Below are 23,240 nucleotides of genomic sequence, written 5' to 3' on the forward strand. Positions count from 1 at the left end.
CTTTTCTATAATTAACTAGCTAATTTTTCCATTCTGAAAATAGTAATTTTGGTTTGCACCACCTTAGAGGTCTTGACCTTCTTTACTCTATTTAACAATTACAAGTGTCATAATTCTGACTTAATCTGTTCAAAATATTTAAAAAAAATTTCCATTACTAAAAACTATAATTAGCTGCATGTGTCCCATATTTTGTGTACAACTGTTACCGCATGATTTATTCAATTAAAAGTGGAACATTTCATAAAATTGACAATTTGAAAGTGAAGTTACTTGGATTTTATAGCATGGAGGGAAGACAATCATTCCATTTTTACCAGTGTTATAGTTAATCTAAGCTAAAATATTTTTTGTTAATTGAAATAAAGCTAAAATAAACTATAAATATTAGATGGAAAAAAAATACAAAAAAAAAAAAAGATATAAAATAAAACTGAGAAATATAAACAACCAAAAATGACTAAAGCACAAAATTACTAAAAGCCATTTCAAAATGTTAATAAATACTATCCAACTATAAATATTAATAAAACAACAGTGGTTTTCATATATATAGAAATGTTGACTATTTTTTGCATCCTTTCAAACAAATTATTGCAAGAAAAAAAAATCTTGATAATTATGTTTAACAGTAAAACCAACATTTGCTCTCAAACTAGCTAACCTCTACTGAGAAACAGCATAATTTAGGATAAATTTGCAACATTTTTACTTAAAATTTGGATGAAATATTGTCAGTAGTAAACAAAATGTTAATTAACACATACATATAAATTGGTAAATCCAGAGAAACTGCTAATTTTCCAGACAGTCTCTTTTTTTCCAGAGCTGTAGCCTACTGTATACATATATAATCTAAGGTGTTAAACTTTATGTCCCAAATCTTGGTGACAGGGTTATAAAATGGCAAATAAAACAGTTCACAAACCCTTTTCATTCATAAGACATCTTCTTGTCAAATGAACCGAAAGGCAAAGACAAAACACAAACTCATGAGAGGATTGTAACAGTTCATTCTTCTCAAATTTATTCATACATATATATATGTATATTTAAACTTTGACTGCCACAGTGTGACTCGTATCACATTATTTCCTGACCTGTAAGCATAAATAGATGCTGTTCTCTTACCTCTGTTAAATTAACTGACAACAGTAATGGGTCATTTTCAGCACCACTGTATATATAGTACATTCTCTATATTGCATCATTTATAAAAATATACAGATTTTCTTTTGCAAAACATTCTTTCCATGTTGTTCAAATGGCATGAGATCAAGGATCCATATACTGTCAGCATCATTTCTCCTCCCGTCCTCATTTCCATTCACAGCACTTCAAAGATCAGTAGCAGCCACACTGAATAAAAGTCACGGCACACGCCGTTCTCTCACCACCACAGACTTTCACAACAAACTCCCGTGACTCCTTCAGGAAGTTGAGAAGAAAGAGAGAGTGGAGGAGAGAACAAAGCATACACAGAAAAGATGATGGGTGGCGGTGAACGGAAGAGGTGATGGAAAGAACAAACTGTACCGTAACAGGCCTGAACAGTGCGCTTCTGTAACTCCTCGGCAGCCCACTAGGGGGCGCCTCAATCCGGTTTATCTCCCAGGTTAAATACTTAAAAAAGCATGAAGAAAAATGTCAAAACAAATATCAAGTGAAACAAAGGTTTTTTTTTGTATTGAGGCGTTCTTAATCAAGAGGAAGGCGCATCGGGATGAGAGTTTGGTTGCAGTGCATAGAGAGACGTCTGAGTCGGAGCCACTTGGGTTATTGCCTGATGACGAGCCGCCCGGACACTCGCACACAAACACACAGAGGCGTGAGGACCTCTTTAACACAGTGGTGGAGTGCGAGAGGGCATTGTGTGCGCTTCTCCCGATGGCCAGCAGAAAGCGATGTTCATTCTGCATTATGGGCCAGAGGAAGCAGCATTTGTGTAGTGTCTTCAGCCCAAGGGGCTTCTCTGTCCACAGTCCGTCCTCAGAGTCCAGCTCGCTCGTAGAACAACACGTAGGCGTCGCTACTGCGAACTTGGCTGGTTGACATTGGCGTGACTCTGGAAGAAGAAATTGACACTCTTATTTAGTTGACAATCCACTAGTATAAAGTATAAATCTAAACATGTCCACCTTCAGGTTGTTACACGTGTCCTTTTTGCTGTGAAATCTTCACTGATTTTTATATTGGTAATATTTCAACACTTGCTGGGCTGAAGCGACTTAGGTTTATTGGATTATCCAAACATCTTTTTTTTTTTTTTAATCATGTTAAAAAAAATGTGAGTATCAAATATGATACCTCAGGCTTTTGAGGAGCGTTTATTTGTACATCTTGAAATCCTCATTCTGTTCCATTATGTTTTGGATAACCCCCCCCCCACACACACACACACACAATAAAAACTACAGAGCTTTGATTATAAAGCTAAGCATTTAAATTAGTGGTGGGCCGTTATCGGCGTTAACGCGCTGCGTTAACGCGAGACTCTTATCGCGCGATAAAAAAAATATCGCCGTTAATCTATTCTCCAAGTTGGGTTGGGAGCGTTGGGAGCTGGCTCAAGCTACACAAGCTATGATGACGCAATCTACCCGCGGCCGCGAGGTACACCCGGCTGCAACGCATCATATTCGTCGTCATCTTAAGTAAACACGGCTGAAAGTGAAAGCTGGTGAAAAAGATCGGTGCAACCCTTATTTGGACTTGGTTCGGATTTAAGCCGTCCGATGTAGACTGTGTGGGGTAACAGTTCGGTAAGTTAACACACGACTAATCCGTTCTACCACCTCAAATTCAAAACGAAACATATCACTGAATACCAGCGCGCGCGTATTATTCCCAATATATCTTAGTGAGTGGTGTAGCACATAATCTCTTTTTATTAAAAGCGCCCGATTTTAAGAATCGTTGTTGTGTTTCTTTTTAACTGTAAGACATCAGTTAGACAATATTCTAATTTTAAATTTGGGGTTTCATAAGCTCCAAGCCATAATAAACATTAGACCTACTTAAGTCTCTGCAGCTAGTGTACTTAAATTTTATTTATCTGCAAAATTATGTTGTATACTTACAGTTTTGCACAATATAGGCTATGTTCTCAAAACTACATACACCCTTTCAAAAAAAAAAAAAAAAAAAAAAAAGAAAAAAACTTTTAGCAGTTGTTTAGCAGGGTCTGTGTAACCTGTTCTGAAATGGTTTTATTTTAATATCGTTATCGCAAGAGGCTGCAATGTATATCACAATATGGATTTTAGGCCATATCGCCCATCCCTAATTGATAGCCTATAGTAGTTGATAATAACATAGGCCTACCTAATGTTGCCTACGGACGGTACAGTACAGTATAGTAACCTTTTACAGTCTATGAGTAGAACAGCTTTCTCAAGCAGTTTGTGATGCATTTTGGAAACAGGAGATGAGCCCCTGGTCTAATGCGCCACCTGGCTTGAGAAACCCGTTCTCAAAGACTTACTTTTATAGTCATTATTTGGGTAGCACACATATTCTGAATGCCTTCGGCAGAATTCAAATGAGCCATTTTAATCTAGATTAATCTAGATTAATTTCAAAATTAATCTAGATTAATCTAGATTAAAAAAATTAATCTATGCCCACCTCTAATTTAAATATAATTTTACTAAGACATATTATTGGCAGATATAGAGTGACAACTGTATTTATATGCATTTTATGTAAGTAGTCTGTTGTACTGATTTACATTACAAGCCATCAGAATTGTATCTACTTTTTGCCCATATAAATATCAGCAACTGCACCAAAATGCTTATTTTTGCTCGGTTTGGGCCTTTGAATAAAATGTTGGTCTTTTTTTCCCCCTCTTTGAGTATGATGTCCTATATGTGACCCTGGACCACAAAACCAGTCTTATGTGTAAATTTTTTAAAATTGAGATTTATACATCATCTGAAAGCTGAATACATAATCTTTCCATTGATGTATGGTTTGTTAGGATAGGACAATATTTGGTCAAGATACAACTATTTGAAGATCTGGAATCTGAGGGTGCAGAAAAATCGAAATATTGAGAAAATCACCTTTAAAGTTGTCCATTTCTATTGGCGATAGTGCTGCATCCATTCACAAAAATAAATGTTTTATATATTTAAGGTGGGCAATTTACAAAATATCTTCATGGAACATGATCTTTACTTAATATCCTAATGATTTTTGGCATAAAAGAAAAATCTATAATTTTGACCCATACAATGTTTTGTTGGCTATTGCCACAAATATACCCGTGCAACATAAGACTGGTTTTGTGATCCAGGGTCACATATAAGATTTAGATTATATAGATTTTAGTAAATTACAAATAAGATATCAGCCAATTTTTCAGCCTAGCCAATATAACAGAAAGAAGACGTGCGTGTGAGATTCGTCACTTTTAAGGAAGAGTGTGTGGGAGGGAGGTGAAGGAGCAGGAGTGAGGGAGGAGGACGGGATACAGGAAAATAATGGAAGCTAGAGCTCTGCTGACATGCTATAACCATGAGGATCATTTCTCTGAAAGCTAATGCGTGCTATATACATTTGGGAAATCTAGCTGGTACTCTACACAGTTATGCAACAGGATAAGAAAGAGCAGGAGGTGAAGGTGAAGAAAGTACCTGGAGTCGTTATATGTGTACCATTCCCCGTTTTCAGGGTTGCAACAGTACGCTGTGTAGTGGCCTCCCATAGTCGTGCCTGAGTGATTGGACACTGCATACAAGTTATACACTGCACTACCTGGAACAGGAAGATGAATAGACAGTCAGGGTGGAATTAAATGGCAGATACAGTTTATTGTGAACCAAAATACCAATAATATCTAGAGAAATATATAAATACTGCAGTAACTATAAACAAGCCAAAAATACACCAGGACTATGTCTGTGCTTTACTACTTCCTGCTGCTCATTCAACCATATGCAACAAACTACAATGTAAATACCATAAGGTAAACATTGTCAAAATGAATCAACAGTAGATCAAATGAAATCGCTTGGCATAAATGTGCGATATTCCTCGACTGAAACCATGAGCCTGTAGAACATAAAACAACCTCACATTTGGAAATTTTCACATTAATTTAATAAAATGACTCTTTTGAAGTATTCGAGTATTTAAGACCTCCTAAAATTATATTTAAGAAATCTGATATACCATTTAAAATATTTAAGACTTTTAATGACCTTAAATTCCACCAAACTGAATTTGAGACATTTTAAGACTATTTAAAGACCCGTGGGAACCCTGTGTATGCCAATAATGGATCTAAAAGTTACATATTGACACAATATATATTTCAATATTTTGAATTTTATTACTATTCATACTGTATAACTCATTATTTATTTAAAAGATAAGTACTAAAATTTTACTACTGCAATGGATATATCACATTGTGGACTGTGAAGTAATTTTCCATGCTTAAAGTTGCTATGAAATTGAAGAGGCAACAGATTTATAGATCTTTTCTTTTGTATTGTGACATACATCCACGTAAAATGGATTATCAGAAAAGATTGTTGATTGTATGGAGGTGGATCTGAATGTAGGAAAGGGCTGGGTTTAAGCGAACTTAGGGTACGTTTACACAACAGCGCTGTATTCTGCATGCCAGGCCAGTAGTTGGCGATGTCACTTCACTGGAAGATCCAGTTTTTTTATTTTTTATGAAACATATCAATAGATGAATTGTTCACAATAACATCTATAACATGCATTTAGAAAACAGACTTGTGGCCAAGTGCCGCAGCACATTCACTCTAGGATAGAAGTGTCTTCACTCACTGCTTCTGTCAGAGGCGAACTCCCTGAGGTCCAGGTCTTTCATGGGGAAGTTGACAAAAGTCGACAGTTTGCTGGTTCTGATGCGGGCTTCTGAGAAGCGCTTCAGATCTGAACAAGTGAAGCGGTTAAGGAGAAGAGACTCGCCACACTGCTGATCTCAGAGAGACCTTTCACAGAACGCTTCAATCAGCACATTCCCTGAACAGACACACGGCGTCCCGATCTTATCTGTGCTTACTGTCAACAAACACTCCGATGACATCCCAGTGACACCACATTAAGATCAGATTGCATTAGAAAAGGATACGAAGAACTAATATTTTAGGAAACTTCTGAACTGTAAATTTCTTTGTGCATCGTCTCCTGGCTTTGCACCTGTAACATGTCTGGATGAAAAGATAGAGCAATTAGATGCTTTGTTATATATCTATTTCCACATTATTAAAATGATAGGAATGAACAAAATTAATTACCGGCTTCTCGTCCCCATCCAGCACATCTTCTTTAGTAAAGAGCCTCATGCAGTCCATTAGGCTCACCTCTCCATAGCCCTTCTAGGCAGAGGAACTCCATTAACACCCACTCATTTCTCCAAGTTTTCAAAGTGTGCATTATAAAGCCTGAATGTGCATGTACACTTCAATGAACTGACCTTGGAGATGGGTAAGGAAAGATCCCAGAAGGGATCGAACACAGTGGAACAATAGCCACATTCACTGCAGGTCAAAGAGCTCTTCAGCTGGCCTACGAACAAATCTGAGGACAGACAGAGACACGGCAGAATTGTGCTTAGTAATGGAGCACAATGATAACCCAAAACTCTTTGATCTGTGCATAGTGCAGTGTTGTTTTTGTTAACTAAAACTATATATATATATACACTATTATTTATATACTATTACAGTACATAATTAATACAGTGTACACTTACCTACAATTTTGCTGTCTTCCCTCTCTAAGTACTTAGCCCACATCTTTTTCCCTTTTTCCTCATCACTAAAGAAAAATAACAAGACATAAATTACAAAATTGTGATCACAACAAGTCATTCAAGAACTACCCACACTCATACAGAGAGTACACTTACGACAAGTGATCAAAGTCTTCTATGTTTCCCCGCGGCCGGACCGTGACTCTGTTCACTTCATTGTGCAGGCCGTCTAGCAGGAAACGTAGAAACTCCTGAGCATCCTGTTGACTGGAAAGATTACATAAACATCTCAATACTTTACAAAACCACAATCAGCTACTGATAAACATAAATAACCTGAACTACATTATATTGATAAGACATTACATTATTACTGATAATCAATAAAATTCTATGCTATTTTGTAAAAAAAAAAAGTGAATGTAGGCACCACCAAATCACAACGTACAATATGAAAAGCGATACAGATCAATTAAATCGGCAGATAACTAATATAGTATTTAGCAAAGTATTTTACATTTTCTGAATAAAAACAAATGAAATGTGAGTGGTGCTTGTCTGTGTAAAACCACCCTGTGCTTCCACTTTGAGCAGAAAAAGACACATGTAAGATAAGACTTACTTGTAGCCCACAAATCTGGGGGCGAATCTCTGAATCTGTGTTTTGAATTCAGAGGGGCTGACGGCTTCACTGCTTGAAGAAGTCCACATTGTCTGGATCAGCTTGGCAAACTCTGTAGTCATGACAAAGAGAGGCTTTCAGTAAGGTTTGCGGTTTACAAGAAAAAAAGCATTGGCCGCTGTAAGACCGGCAGGAACCGCGTTGTGCCGATGCGCACTCACCTTCCATGAGAGCAGTGTTTGTGCGGCTGTTGTTGTTGAGGTCTCGACGGTGGGAGTTGTGAAGACAATAGTCTCGCAGGCTTTGTGTGTTGCTAAGACACTGGAGGATGGAGTTCATAAAACACTAGCGAGGGAAAGAAAGAGACAAAGGAGGAAAAAAATATTTATATTAAGCTGATAACTGATTTAATGAATTACATGACATGCTGATTATGTAATCAAATATAAATTTTTTTTTTTTTTTTTTTTAAACTCAAATTAAGCACTAAATAGACATTAGGCATGATCAAACTTTTTTTTTATAAACTTAGTTTTTTGACAATTGACAATTCATTATATATATTTAAATGCATACAAATATTTACAAAAATCTACAAAAAAGACTCTGTGTACATGTTCACTAGGCAGAAAATAGCTACAAAACAAGTGACATAAGTCTAGAGTTTCATAGAAGCAGCAGACTTGACTGCAATGTGTAAGGGTTTATTTTTGGACTGTACACATACTGTTGCTTGGCAAAAGCAAGTTTAGTGAGTGCAAGAGCGAAGAGACATCATGAAAAATAATCTCGCCAAATGGAAATAGACAGAGGAATGTAAAAGCGATATGAAAACATCTCTGCTTCTTGCCACTTAGTTGTGTCAACCAGATTTCACAGTTTTTATCTATTTCTAGCATGTTTGATGTGTTGTATGCGGCCTATATATACTATATGACAAAAACACAAGTCTAAATGAGGACATGGGAAAACACTGAAGACCTTATACCAGTGGTTCTCAACTCCAGTCCTCAGGACCCATTGCTCTGCACATTTTGTATGTCTCCCTTATTTAACACACCTGAATCAGATCATCAGCTCGTTAAGAGAGACTCCATGAACTGAACTGAGTGTGTCAGATAAGAGAGACATACAAAATGTGCAGAGCAACGGGTCCCGAGGACTGGAGTTGAGAACCACTGTCTTATACTCTTTAATGGAGATTTTTGGAATGAATTTGAATTGATTTGCTGGTGTGTGTGAACATGGGAATTACAGTTATCACATTCTCAAGGTTAAGCGTGCCATTTGTGCATCACAAGGAGCTTCAACACGTCTCCCACTGTTGGACAAACAGGTAGCCCAGCTCAAACGACACACCAGTGGTTGAGACAAAAGTTGACAAAAAAGTCCCAGAGAATCCAATTACACACTTTACCTTTAAGAACAGCCAATACATCCCATTAAAAAACACTTACCGTATTTCCCAGATTACGAAGCCCCACCAGGCCCTGGGCACTCTTTGAGTTCTGAAAAACAGAGAGAGAGGGGGAACATTAGCACAGGTTAAAGGCAAGATGTCAGCAGTTACACATTTCAAGTAAGCTGTAAAATGCACTGAAACATTATTCTCTCTTTCAAATGAGTCAAAATTTTGCAAAAAGTCTATTGTCTTTTGTCACTAGTGAAGTGATGCACTAAGCACTGCACAGAAGTCACTTTCAAAAACAAATTTTGGTCAACGTTGCGAATTCGCCTGACCAACTTAAATATGAGTGAAATCTGCGTGGAGAAATCTTTCGCCCTTTATGCAAAACTCCTAATCATGTCGATTCCTATTAAAATGACTGGATTTCGAGATTCTGCCAAGCAACGTTGAATATGTCTGCACCTTAAGTCAAGTTTCTCATTTGTTTCAGGAAATGGAGATCCATGTTTCCATATAATCTGTGTTTTGGTAGAGGTGCTAGAGTGCTGAAGCCGACTGGCAAGTAATTTGACACTATGTTGTTTTCTGTCGTGCCAATGCACGGGAGGGGGAACATGATCTGCCCTGTGCTGGAACTGTGACGAACTTACTCGGTGCTGGCCAGGACGTTCACACTGACCACATTTGTCCTGGCACTGCAGTCAATATTTGGGGAACAAACAGTTAAATATCACACCAGTAATGTTTAACAAACTCATTAACTGGGTATTATCTTAATCCACTCTTCCATGGAAAATTCTTGTTGAACACATATTTCACAGAAATGGGCTCACCAGCCCAGTTTGTCCTACTCTGCTGAGTAATATCAGCACTGCCAAAAATAGCATCCTTTCACATGGTTGTCCGCTCATTGGCTGACTTGTCATCGTCACGGCAACACTCATCCCGGCAGCCATCTCTGATAGCCCCATCTTCTCATAGGAGTTTTACATGCACTAAACCACATGTCCACAAGTCCACATGAAAAATTGGACATCCAAATATCAACATTCAACCTTATACTATAATAAAATTAAGACGTCAAATGGGGAATACATGTCTTATGGCTTGTCCAGAGAACATTTGTACAAAGTAGGTCTATTTTAGGCCGTTGTGATTCACTGTGAAGCAGACATCATTTGCGATGCTGCTGTTGTTGCCAAAGAGCTTGTGGTTGTTTCTCAATATAGTCATACAGCTAATAACCTTCTGATAAGTTTATAACACTTGGTCGCAGTGTGAAAAGTGCCCTGGAGAAAAACCCTGGAGGAACCTGTTAAAAGAACACCTGCCCAAATGATATGAGAGTCAAGTCCAAACTGAAATTGCTCCAGCAAGGCAAAGCTGTAAACTTTGGGTGAGGAAATTCAATGCATTAGTTTGAATTAGTTTAATAGTTTTAACACCGTTTTATTATTTCCACGTCTAATGAAGCATTAGAACATAATATAATTACTTGATATTGGGTTCTGCCTTCTATGTTGTTGATACAGAGTGATTTTAGATGTCAAATCCTCCTCTATAACACTTTTTTTCTCTATTTCTCTGGTGGCCGGAGACTGTGGAAGTGGGTCACGGTGTTCTGTTCACCGTACTCCCCGTTAAAGAGGTGAGGGAAGACTAATCCTGCTTTTATAACAGCTCACTGTGAAAGGAAAATGTGGAGCAAAAGCCCAGATAAAACGTCCAGACTGACGGCCTTCAGTCATCAGCATAAATTGACCCACATCAATTTTAGTTGAAGTGCTCTGGTTTAAAGATGGTTTAAAGATGAACCCGCCAGGTACTGTTTAGAGTTTACACCGTCTCTGTTTTATGTCAACTTTGTCTCCTGTCCTACACTCCCAGCCTAAGAATTCCACATATCTCACAGCTGTGTGTTGGCTGAGGTTTTCCTTGAAACACTTTTTTTTTTCTATTAACTCCGAGTTCACCACAGTAGAGGACAGAATCTGCATGACTTTAACAAGTGTGTGTAATATGAATGGGAGCACTGGGTTCTGTCCCATGTCCTGACGCTGTGTCTAGGTGTTATACTGGTACAAAACACTCCATCTAGACGATCCTGTTATAAATAAGATAAATGCACCGCTGGTAGTCCATGTCCTTCACAATCACATAAATGCATGTCACACTGCCAGGTCAAAAAGGGGTGACCAGGGAAAGTGACTCACAAAAGGTGCATGGAGATAATCATGTGTACAATCATGTTTCTCATATCATGATCATACAGAATCATGTTTGTTTTATTGTGCCTGTTTAATAAGGCTTTACAAATAGTCAGTCCAATCATTGCAGGTGTATGAAAAAAAAAATTAAAAGACGCTCTATTATGTAACATTTAGGCACTAAATATATGGGTCCTTTAATATATAAGTGTCCTGATGAAAATTAAAGTGCATTCCATGAGGCTGAAACTAATCGCATGGCAGATAATGGAGGCTCAGCGGCAAAGCCGGTACGCCAGGCCGGTACTGACCTCAGTGGCATGGGGTGGAACTGAGAGCGCTGCCGGATACAGGAGTGAGCTCTAATGGGATTTCTGCTCCTTACGTAACAATGAACGGCCATTCTGAACTGCCTCATGCGTCATACTGTACATCAGATGCATGCAGGCTGCTGCTGATTTGCATTGTGCTGCTTTGCTTCACTTCAAAGAAATAATGGTGTGCACTTTGTTACACTCAGTAAGGCAAGCTAATTGAAACTTAAAAAAAAAAATTATAGGATCAATAAGACTGATTTATCAATTTTCCAAGAAATCCAAGTTTAATGTACTATTATATAAGCAGTGACCTGTCACAATACTGATCCCTTAGAATGACTTAGAGCTTACTGATGGTGGCAAGTGCAATATTAATGACATCACACCATGAACTACTTTTTAAGGCTTATTCAATGGGCCTCAATAAGCCCCATTCATGCTTTAACATTTATCCCTTGAAATTAACTAGCATCTATTTTTATGTAACTAATGCATACGTTTATTGCTAGCAATCTGATGAGTACTACTTTTTCACTAGTTAGACACTAGTACTTATTCCAGTAATGACTATATCTTTCAATTAGTCACTTGAATTTGTTCACCTACTACCTGTGGTTCAGATATCAACAATTCACTTATCAAATGGTCTATTTCCGTTTTACAAATACCAATTAAGTGGACTAGTATGTTTGCTACCTGCAACTAAAATAAGCACTGGTACCTAATGAATAGATAGTCAATATGGAACACGTACCACTGTACCAGCAACAATTACAATACATGCTAGTAAGAAAGTTAGAAAGTATTCAATGACAAAAAAATATGCTATTAGTTACCGGTAACAACAGAATTGTTACTGGTATGTTATGAACAAGTAGCAGTGAAAATAATAAATGGGCCTAAAAATAAATGCTAGTAGCACAAAAATAGATACTAGTGAGTTTAAAGGAATAAATGTTAAAACTGCTTGCCGTAATACGCCTAAGAAGCGTGTATTCATACCTTGGCATGATTAATCAGAAGCCCAACGAATGTAGAGACCAGCATGGAGCCGGACATAGTAGAGTTTTTCCTCCGCATGTCCTGTTTTAGAAGTGGGAACGCAGTCGCGGGAGGCTCCTCTGGTACTGTAACTGTATATGAATGTCGCATCCTGGACATAATCAATAAAATCCTTCTGTGGTGTATAAACACCGATTTTAAGAAATCGCCACTATTGACTTTCTAGCATCAAATATTCCAGTGTCCTTTTCCAATCAAGAACGGTCCTTCAGGTAAGAAACTTGATCAGGAAACGACCTCTACAGCGGCGCGAGGCAGCAATGGGGACGAATAAAACGCATCGCGCTTTTCACAATACAAAAAAAACATAACAAAGAAAGTTGTTCCCGAATGCAAAGAACAATTCCTTCATGTGTCAAAGAAGACGAGTTCGAGTTAAAGTTGTCAGATTGCAGGCTGGAGACAGCGCGCGGGTCCATCTCTTTTCACTAGTGCCCAGTCCCGCCCACACGAGCTCAGGGCACGAGCTTGATGCGCGAATCCGACGTCACCGAGGGCAGCGGGTTAAACACGCCACACTTGACAGAGATTTACAATAATCATGTGGCCGTCAAAGACGCATTACTCATTTTAAAAGGACCACTTTCAAACAACCTTTCACAGCTCTAAAAACGGAACACACTAAATCAGTTTCAACATTCCTATATCGCACCTCAGACAGAGTACGCAGTTTAGTGGTGGGGCTCTGAATTACCCCCTTTAAATGAAAGCTAAAAGGACTTCAAAAATGTATATTCTTATAAACATTCGTTTCATCAAGGTTTTCAAATTGTTTTTGTAACAAACATTAAAGTTAGTTACATTAAAGAATAGGGGGACGGGGGGAAAAGACTGGTTATTTGCTACATTCTCAATCTGAGGACACATAATCAGATTTAAAACAGAACTACCAACAATGGCGAGAGCAACAAAAAGTGGGACAATATGTCTAATCTTTTGGGCTTGGCTCCATGCTGAAATCAGCTCAGCGGTCGCCCTCACTAAAGTATTAAAGAGAAGCATTAAACTTTGCTTGTAGAAGTGGCAGAGAAATTGGAACAGGGCATGAAACACACTAAACCCCAAAAGAGAACACCAGACTGAGGCCATTATGCTCTTAAGAGATGGTCGGTCAAATGTCATCAGCTGCAGCCCAGTTCTAGATACGGCAAAAACACTTTAACTGCACGTAATGTAGCATGAAAGTTACCTAAATGAGAACAAGGTCACCTTTGAAGGCCATACTACATGCATCTCATAGTCCATTTGGACAAACTCATCATTTTTTAGTAAGATATTGCAGTTGCATGTCACGAAGACACATAAAATCTTACTTTGCATTTAGTTTAGTGCTATGTCGTTTAGTGAATCCATTTTTTACTACGCAAAAATGCATCTTTATCTGTCTTAATCATGCCATATTTCACCGAAGCGGATTTAATAGTAAAGAAACCCACAGAATGCTGAGCGTGTTAATCTGTTTATATAGAAACAGGAAGTTTGGTGATTTGCTACTGAAGTGCCATTTCAGAGAGGGAGAAGGATCACTCTGTCCCTTCCAGTCTTATGACTAAAGTGTATGTACACAAAAAACAGCGAAGACAACATTTCCTCGACAAGCTACAGAACACCATAAGGGTGAAAAGGTAAAGGCAACCGGATGGATTAATGCATTTCTTGAAATGTGTAATTGGACACTTTGAATGAGTGCCAGAGTTACATCTTGGCTTTCAGCCCAAATACTTGATGTGCATCAGGGCACCACTAAAGTTTAATTTAATACAAACTGCTGAAATGTGTGAAGACCCTTAAAAATAGCAGGTGACCCGTTATAAAACAGCAGCACACATTTCGGATTCTCATGATAAAAGAGGACATGTGGTGATTAAAATTGAGCGAGTGAAATTCAACTCTGCAGTGAGTAAACCTCAAACCAGATGTGAAAAGTTTTCAGGACACAATAAGCTTAAAAAATAGGTTACTTATTGTTGTGGATCAGCCTACATACTAACAAACCTGTTATATAAAACATCTTGGCACAATGAATAAGTAGTAGAAAACGTGACAGGAATTGTTTACTCCTGAGTTTAAGAAGTAAAAGTGTCTCTGTTTGTGAACAACTGGCATCATTAATAAAAACGCTGAATGTAAGGAGTCAGATTGTGGTGGGGAGAACTGTGTTAATGCTGGCCCAGCCATGCAAAGACTCTCAGTAACACTAACCTACCATCGGCTGGGAGACCAGAAGATAAGATTAATGATGGAGACGGGGCCAATCGTAAACCCGCTGCAGCCTGTGTTCTTCCTCACACTGATAAAACTGATTTGGTCAGTAAAAATACTTTGAATAAACCAGGATAAATACACCGACAAGTGTGCAATCCTGTATGCCTATCGTGTGTTCTTGCATTACTGTGGTGGTTACAAACGTCAGTACTCAAGAGGCTGATTATACAATTACCTTCAGATGTCTGTGCCACTACTACAATAATAATAAACTTAAATAAACAATACTTTAACAGCTTTACAAACTTTAACCATGTCAGTAGTTCAGGATTGTGCATTATTCAGAATTGAATGAAGAATGTCTTTTTATTTTTATAGTATATTCAAAAATTTAAATAAGAGTTTTGAATTTGAACTGAAGTGGCAAACAGGAACTAGGATTGAAATTAAAATTAAAATTTAAGTAGGCAAAATCAGCTGAAGCTCAAATTCATCTAACCATAATAAGTGTTTTTTTTTGTTTTTTTTATCAAGAAGGTTAAAAAAAAGTTTAAAAAGTCTAAAGGTTTTTTGTACCTTACAGACAGATAGATTTATGGACCAGGGTGGAGGTACACTTAATTTCTCAGCCAACTGTTAAAATTCAGTATTTTCCAAGATCTGCAAGAATAACACTGACCATAAAAGAAGACAGTTTACACTAATGCTCCTTATAGCACCTCTTGTGGCAACACTGAGAATGCACCACTTAAATCTAAAGCCTTTTCATCCTATATCCTACCATTCAAAAATAGCACAAAGTCAAACCAAATATTTTCCTCCTTTACAACAGTAATAATTAACGGTCTGCTTGGTGATAGTCTGGCTGTCTTGAACGCTTTAGGGAAGCACTGAAAGTATCAGAGCATATCCTCCAATTCTTGCATTAGGCCTAGTCCACAATAGCCTGGAGTAATAAGGCATAAATGGCCAGGATATCTGAAGCATTAGTGCGCTAATTAAATCGAGTTGACAAAAGCGTTCAGACTTGCACTTGTTGAGCTGATTCCTTTCTGAAACGCTCATGTGTAAACTAATGTAGTCTAGACTAATAATTCCCAGTCAGATAGACATTACTGCTCAGCACTCCTCATTTAGCCTGGACTCCCTTGTTGAGAAGTAGCTAAATGAATGACATAAACAGCAATTCATTTAAAAGAATAGCCACAAAACAGACAGTATTCCAAAGCGCCTTATTTAGCACGGCATAAAGTAAGCAGACAATTCAATTAATCTTTAGAAGCTCTATTAATCCAGCAGGGTTGTATAAAGCAGCATAGGTTATGTTCAGAATAACATGCCCTGTAATGTGTTGTGGCCCAATGGTTAGAGAGTCAGACTGGTAACCCGAAGGTTGCGGGTTCGAGTCTTAATACCAGCAGGAAATGCCTCGGGTGTGTGCGAGTCCATGCTTTGCAGTGTGTGTGTTCACTACTCGCCACTCGTAATGTGTGTGCACTAACTTTGATAGGTTAAATGCAGAGGACAAATTCCAAGTATGGGATATCATACTTGTCCTTCACATTCCCTTTCACTTTAACAATTTGGGCCAAATCACAGTAAACACACTAAATACACATTCCAAATATATGTGACCACATCAATCATTTTATCTGCAGCTTGCTAAGATGTTTTCACTTATATCACAAGAGACACTTGAAACGCAGCTGAATGCTACACATTCCTTAGTTTTGAAGCCTTTCAGCACAAACTCTCTGAGAGAAAGGGCTCTTGTGTAACACTTGACTTGAAAAACGCAAGCCTAACATAAGCATGATATGGAAATATAAAAAAATAATAATAAAAAAACAGTTTTACCAAGAATTTTGTAGCATGCTCTTACCTCTCTGACTGGTGACGTGGAGCGATAGCTGCGATAGCTGCTGCTCTTCAGGCCGCTGCTGCCAAGAGCGTCCTGCGTGGAGCTCCGCGAGAGGCCGTAGCTGGAGCGTGCGCTGCTGTAGGAGTCAGATGCGTCAGAGCCTCGGCTCCGGTAGGACTGCTTCAGGCCACTGCTGCTGGAGGTCTCGCTGAGGCCCAGAGCTGACAGATCGTGCGTCAAATCGCTCTGACTCACCGACTTCCTGCGACTGAGAGAGATGCTGGAGGACACGGGTGAGGTGGAGAGGTAGCTGGTGGAGGCCGGAGAGTAGCTGTAGCTGCTGTATCCTGAGCCCCCATTGAGGCCTGAGCCATAGCCCTTTGCCGGCGTGCGGCTCAGGCTCTCACTGCGCCGGCCGGCCAGCAAATCTGTGCGAGGGATAGGCCGACCCCGGTCCAGCTCGGACGATGAGCTGTAGTTGCGGGAGCGGCTGGCGCTTGAGCTCAGGTAGCTGGAGGAGTAGCCTGAGGAGGAACTCTTGTAGGGCAGCTTATCCCTCTCGTAGGAGCCCAGAGACGGGGTCAAGGAGGAGCCATATGAGCTGTAGTGATTGGTATAAGAAGAGCCGCCATAGCGCTTCGCCGTAGAGGAGACACGAGACATGCTGGAAGCTCAGCCGGAGGTGAAGCGATTTCAGGCCGCATGGAATCTGTGAACAAAAAGAGAAGTGGAATAAGAAAATGTGTGTTTTTTTCAGCAAAACTCTGGCCAATACACATTATTTTCATGTTAAATTCAGCTTGAATTAAAAAAGTTCACCCTACCGATCTTCTAAATGTATGTTATCTTATTGTGAACGAATCATCCATGCATACGTTTCTTCTTTTTTTTTGGACTTTGTAATTTTTAATCAAAATGTCATAACTCGATCTTGTGGTGAAATGACAGACTTCTCTCTGGTGACGTATGCTGGACTTCTCCAATCATTAAGTTTGCTTAAACACTTCCCCTTTCTTAAATCGACTGCAAGCTCACATTCAGATCTGCCTTCATCTAATAAACACGTAAATACACTAAAAGCTAAAATCAATTGTTTTAAATTGTTTTGAATTTGGACATCACAACATTATAATATACTGTATGAGCGTTAGATTAGACAGCAAAGATAATCTTAATGTAAAAATAGGGGAAATTATTAGCACGCACAATTTAATATCCAATACCAGCCGATATGATAAAAAAAACTCATCTAATCGACCCAAAATGGCACAAATATATTGTGCATTCATATCTGCTATGTGTAAATATAGTTATTTTTATGTGTATTCTATGTGAAAGTAAAAGAAGTTCAAACACTTGTCGAAGTGGCACCATCTGACATCTACACTTACTGACGAAACAATCATTTTAGCGTATACAACAAGTTGTATTAGAACAAATTCTTCGAAATCCCTTTGAACTCACTTTCAGTGGCAGTTTCATTACGTGTGTACTTCAGCCTTAGGAGAAGAGCGTCTCTCTTCAGTTGGGCAATTTTAGTCAGAAATGGTAGGATATAAACACGACCTGTTATGAATTTTGAATGACTATGTGTCATGCCCTGAGGTCTCTTGTGTTCTGTGCGCTTGATCCTGAAAACGTATTCGATGAATAGCAGCATGTGACTCTTGTCTAAACACAGCACACACTGCGAGGGGTACGTATTACACAACCTACGGGGCTTCGCTGCTAGCACAGGACCCTGAATGAAGCTGCGGAACAAAATGAGTGCCATTGTTTTCATAGAGCCCTGGCTACAGCCCGAGTGAAGCACTGAAGACCCCGCTGTTTGAATGAAACGAGAGCTCCCATGTGTGTTAAAGGGATAGTTCACCCAAAAATGAAAATTCTGTCATAATTTACTCACCCTCAAGTTGCTCCAAACCTGTATGAATTTCTTTCTTCTGAAGGGTAGAAAGTACAGTTAATAGGCTCCATTGACTTCCACAGTACTAAAGTACTATGGAAGTTACAGACATTCTTCAAAATATCTTCTTTTGTGTTCAGCAGAAGACAGAAATTCATACAGGCTTGGAACAACAATAGGGTGAGTAAATGATGACAGAATTTTCGATCTTGGGTGAAATATCCCTTTAAGGTGGCACAGTTTGTTCTTGTGGAGAGACGGGCTCTTGTTCACAAGGCAGTGCAGCGTCTGAATAAATAAAAGTATCTGGTGTTGTTGATCCGTGTTGGGTTCAGTGAGATGGCTCTTATTTCTTTAATCTGTCTCTCTGAGCACTCTCTCTCTCTCTCTGAGTACAGCGTTCACAGATGCATCAATAATTCAACACGTAGATCTGGGGTAGGCAGCACACTGGAAGCAGTCCAAAGCACATGGCATACCGACGCTAACATGCTTTTACCAGACGGGAACTTAAGACAGTTTTCCGCTGCTTTCACATTGTGTTCCCTTTCTTTGCCTACAATAACAATAGCCACAAGAACCCTACAAAATAATATTGAGGAACCTCCTTTATATTCAAACTGCTGTAATACCACAAAAATGAGTCTAAAAAGAGACAGTAGAAGATCTTTAGTTTGTGTGTTCATTACAAAACAACAGAAAAAAAGTTTAATCCATAGGCATCTTCTTCACAGGTTTCACGAAACAGAAAGTTCAAAATAACAGCATTTATTTGAAATCAATTATTTTTCTTCCTGAATATAAGTCTTTACTGCCACTTTTGACCAGTTTAATGCATCATTGCTGAATAAAAGTTTTCATTTCTTGGAAAAAATCTTAATGACCACAAAACTTTTCAACAATATTGTGTCACTCAATAAATATAAATACGCTTCAGCTACTGTATTTAGCTAATTCATAGAAGCAGGCTCTGTTGCATCTTCTGTGAGAAATATTTGCAATGAAAAATGAATTACAAATAAATCCATTTTCATAATAAAGAAACATTCTAAAAAGAATTAAACAATCTTTTTAGTAGAATACCAAAAAAATTATATATTTTTTGGTAGTATTACAATACTAACATTTCCCACTGGTTCAGCATGAAGGAAGTCAAGTCCACTGTGAAATGGGGGTTTAGTCAGTGGTCAGTGTCTAAGCTGTGGGAGTGTCTCTGACTGGGAACATGTGACAGGTGGGGAATTTTCAGCCTGTGATGCCTGACAGACATCCACACTTGCATCCACGCTGATAGATGTGCTGTCATTACATGCACAACACCACTGCTCCTTAACATTCACATTAAACACGTCAGATTACCTACTTTTAGCTCTTCCACAATTGGAAAGCAATGAAAGCCAGTTTCTACCTCAGAGTAAAAAAATAAAAAGGTAACTGTGACTTTATTTCTATTAATTGTGACATAATATCATTCATACTTCCGTAATTTAGAAACTCGTGCAGGTGTTTTTGTTAGCAACATAAACAATATGATAAAGACTTGAGGCAAAGTCTAGGGTACAGCTATATTTACCCTGAAATGTGAGCAGATAAGACCAAACTGACGCCTCAGCCCTCATCGCCCCAACCCACCCCCACCACTTGACCAAACGCAATCTGGCAAGACTCGCCTCTCAACAATCCTCAGTCTGCCAAACCAAACTCAAAATCTACCTTTTATATCTGCAGCTATCCAGTCATAAAACAGGACCTTTACGCAAATCAAATGTGTACAGGACCAGCATGGGTTTTTAAAGCTTATTCATTCTGGAAAGATTAGACTACAAATTTAAACAAATCATTTTAAGTTTTTAAATCATTTACAGTAAGCGTAGACAACCTGAATTAAGAACGTGGAACACCGATTTTGGAACAGACTAACATTAGGGCCACTGTCAATGAAAAGGAGATGATGAAATTGACGACATGGGGATTAACGTGTACAACTAAAACTGCAAATCAAGTGTGCAGACATACAAAACAGCTTTGGTGTTTTTCAATTTCAAAGGATGAACCCAATAACTAGGATTGGATTAACACATCCTAAAAATCTCCAGAGACAAACTGCAACCCTGAATGTTGTTTTTAAGTGCCACGGCTCTCTTTTGGTATCATGTGTGCAGAGTGCGCTCCGCTAGCAGGTGGGTGTTAGGTTCAGGGGTACCTACTGTAAGTAGAGCCGTTCTCGGTTCTAGCGGACGGAAAAACAGAGGTGGCTGTTCATTATTCCATTATTCACTGCTCAAACCTAAAAGAGACAAAAAAAAATATTATAATACAGAGAAGAGTTTAGAAATATTTGGCCAAGACAACATATTAATGAAATAGCACTAGACAAATATGAATGAAATAGGCCTAAATAAAGCCTATGAGACACAAGAAATATAAAAGCTTTCCTAGGTAAATAAACCATCTTTTAAAACTAAGTGAACTAATATTCAGTATTTTCAGCCATCAGTTTAAAATGCCAGATTTCCATTACAATTCAGATTCTGGTTACGGCTAACAATAGAGAACATAATAAATGATGACTTGAGAATGTCATGAGCTCTCCCCCGCAGACCTCATAGCATTGGATACCAGTCAAAACAGCTTAAAGTTAAAGAAAAGAGCGAGTATAGTGGAGAAGAGGCTCACCGGTAGCATTTTCCATTGACAGTGTGTTGCTTTAAAGGCTGTAGCCCCAGAGTGAGAGGACCAGGGACGGATTGCATGAGCACAGTGATCCAGAATGCTAGAGATCATATTACTGAGCTGGTAAATATAGCGATTGCCTATGACCTCCGTGGGTCATTCAACACTCCTGCATTCCAATTTGTACTTGGAGGAATCGCATTAAGACTTTTCATGGGCAAGACTGGTTTTACAATATTATTATAATAATTACATATAGTTAAAATTCATTTATATAAACATAATAAATCATTTTAAATAATTTTGTTAATAGTTATTTTTTTGTACATGTTTATAAGTATATAATTAAATGTTGATATCTATATAAAAATAATTAAACAACATTTTATATAAAATAGTGAAATTATTTAGTTTATTCATATATGTATTTTATTTTTATATTGTATTTATATAGTTACATTACATTTTAAATGCTACATCTTAAATGATCTTGATAATTAAATTTGGTACAGCACTGAGAAACCGGTAGGCTAAAATGACATCTTGAGTTTTTGATGTCTATGGCTTGTTTAACTGGGCTTAATACCTCAATAATAGAGTAACACAAGTACTAAAAGGAGTATACCTGCATTACAAAGGTCAAGATAATCCAGTCAGGATAAATATGGGAGCGTAAGAGTTAGGCTAAGTAATGATGGAAGAGTTTAATTGTTCAGTAATTATAGGAGATTGTAACCAAAAGTACACACCCATGACTTACTGTAACACTATTGAAACAAACATAGGTTTGAACACCATCAGTTTAACCTCCGTATTTATCTGGGTGAAAAATATTAAGGATTTATTTTATAAATAATCTCATAATTGTGGCAAATGTCATCATATTTACTATCCCTTTTATATTTAATCTTTGTTCAGTCCTACGTTTACAAAAAAAAAAAAAAAAAACAGCAAGATTTTGAAGAAGTAAAATAAATTCACAGAATTTTTTTTATAATATACTACTCCTGGTTGTGTGGTAGGTAAGTTGTAACTAATGATGACACTAATTTACACAGTTTATTAATAAGTTTTAGATTTATAAACAAATTCAACTAGAAGCAGACAAATAAAGGAAAATCAAGGTTTGAGGAAACACCGAGTTACTGCCCATCTCTCGTACTAGAGCAGCGTGTCACGTGATTGAGTGCGCGCTGATGGCTGCAGTGTGCAGCGTTACATCACGAAACTTCGCCAAGTACTCGATAAAGAAGCACTTGGAATAAATGTCAAGTGTATATTTATATTTGCTTAAAAAGAAGAGAGAGAATGCACCCGACTGACATACAATTACACAGTACTTAACGTTCATCACATTTACAAGCCAAAAATATATATACTTTGCATACATATGAATACATTAAAGAATACGTTAAATCTGCGGGACTGGGTCTGGAGAAATAAAGACCTAACTCGCGATTTACCAGTGCAGAACAGTGTCATTTCATTCATTTTTACACAGCACAACTCGCCGGCCGATGTTATGTAATTAGTGAAACGTCTGGAAGCTTCCAAATCGTGAGAGTAAATTAGTGGGAACGGTCGGCAAAGCAAGAATGTGCAGTGCGAGCATTCATGCATTACTCACCGGAGTGAGCGAGACCATTCTCCTCTCCCCTACCCGCTCCATCAAGGGAAAGCCCACCGTAAGTGAGCCCTCCACGCAAGCCACTTTGAACTCTTCCAACCGATACACGATAGTTCACCGATGCTCTTCAAGTCAGTACAAACAATAACTGAGACATTTTAGTTGTTTCTGTCCTTGTAATATTACAAGCTCTTGACTTCTAGTCAAAAACGGTCTCTCACTTTAACGGTGACGTCGGCGAGCTTTTCCTTCAGCTGATTGGTGGGTCCTGCTCTCGAACGTCAACTCAATGCCACCGCCCACACGGTCACCATGGCGAAGGGAATAAACACTTTGAGATTAGTAGTGGTGGTAGTAGTCAATGGTAGCAGTGCTTGGTCCAATTTAAAGGTAGTTCAAACAAAAACAAAAATGTCATAATTTACTCACCCTCATGTTGTTCTAAACCTGTATGACTTGAATGTATGAAGGAATGATATGCACAGATTATATAGACTAATAAAGTCCCCATGAAACCAAAATTGAAGTTTTTTGGCTTTTAGTTTAAGTATGTTAGCCTTACTGTTATCTATAAGCTAGTGTGCTCCAAAACAATGACAAACTTCGCATTTAG

General features: G+C 38.3%; 1 protein-coding gene across 8 annotated transcripts; it reads right to left on the reverse strand.

Moving 5' to 3' along the window:
• Positions 1–264: 264 nt before the first annotated feature.
• On the reverse strand, positions 265–22,866 carry usp2a (ubiquitin specific peptidase 2a). 8 transcript variants are annotated; one of them, XM_079884981.1, is made up of 14 exons: positions 22,628–22,866; positions 20,535–20,614; positions 16,443–17,130; positions 8,819–8,869; positions 7,583–7,706; positions 7,362–7,473; positions 6,896–7,006; positions 6,740–6,804; positions 6,461–6,564; positions 6,282–6,359; positions 6,116–6,194; positions 5,809–5,916; positions 4,641–4,761; positions 265–2,065 (listed from the first exon to the last, which is right to left on the reverse strand). In XM_079884981.1, the coding sequence occupies exons 3-14, from the start codon at positions 17,082–17,084 to the stop codon at positions 1,990–1,992; spliced, it is 1,671 nt and encodes a 556-aa protein (XP_079741107.1). In that variant the 5' UTR covers positions 17,085–17,130; positions 20,535–20,614; positions 22,628–22,866; the 3' UTR covers positions 265–1,989. The 8 variants fall into 8 exon arrangements, with proteins under 8 accessions (XP_079741107.1, XP_079741104.1, XP_079741106.1 ...); XM_079884978.1 differs by having other exon boundaries at positions 6,282–6,362; XM_079884980.1 differs by lacking the exon at positions 22,628–22,866 and adding an exon at positions 21,004–21,102.
• Between the last annotated feature and the right edge of the window lie 374 nt (positions 22,867–23,240).

This window comes from Squalius cephalus, assembly GCF_949319135.1.
Source record: "Squalius cephalus genome assembly, chromosome: 11".
Lineage (NCBI taxonomy): Eukaryota > Metazoa > Chordata > Actinopteri > Cypriniformes > Leuciscidae > Squalius > Squalius cephalus.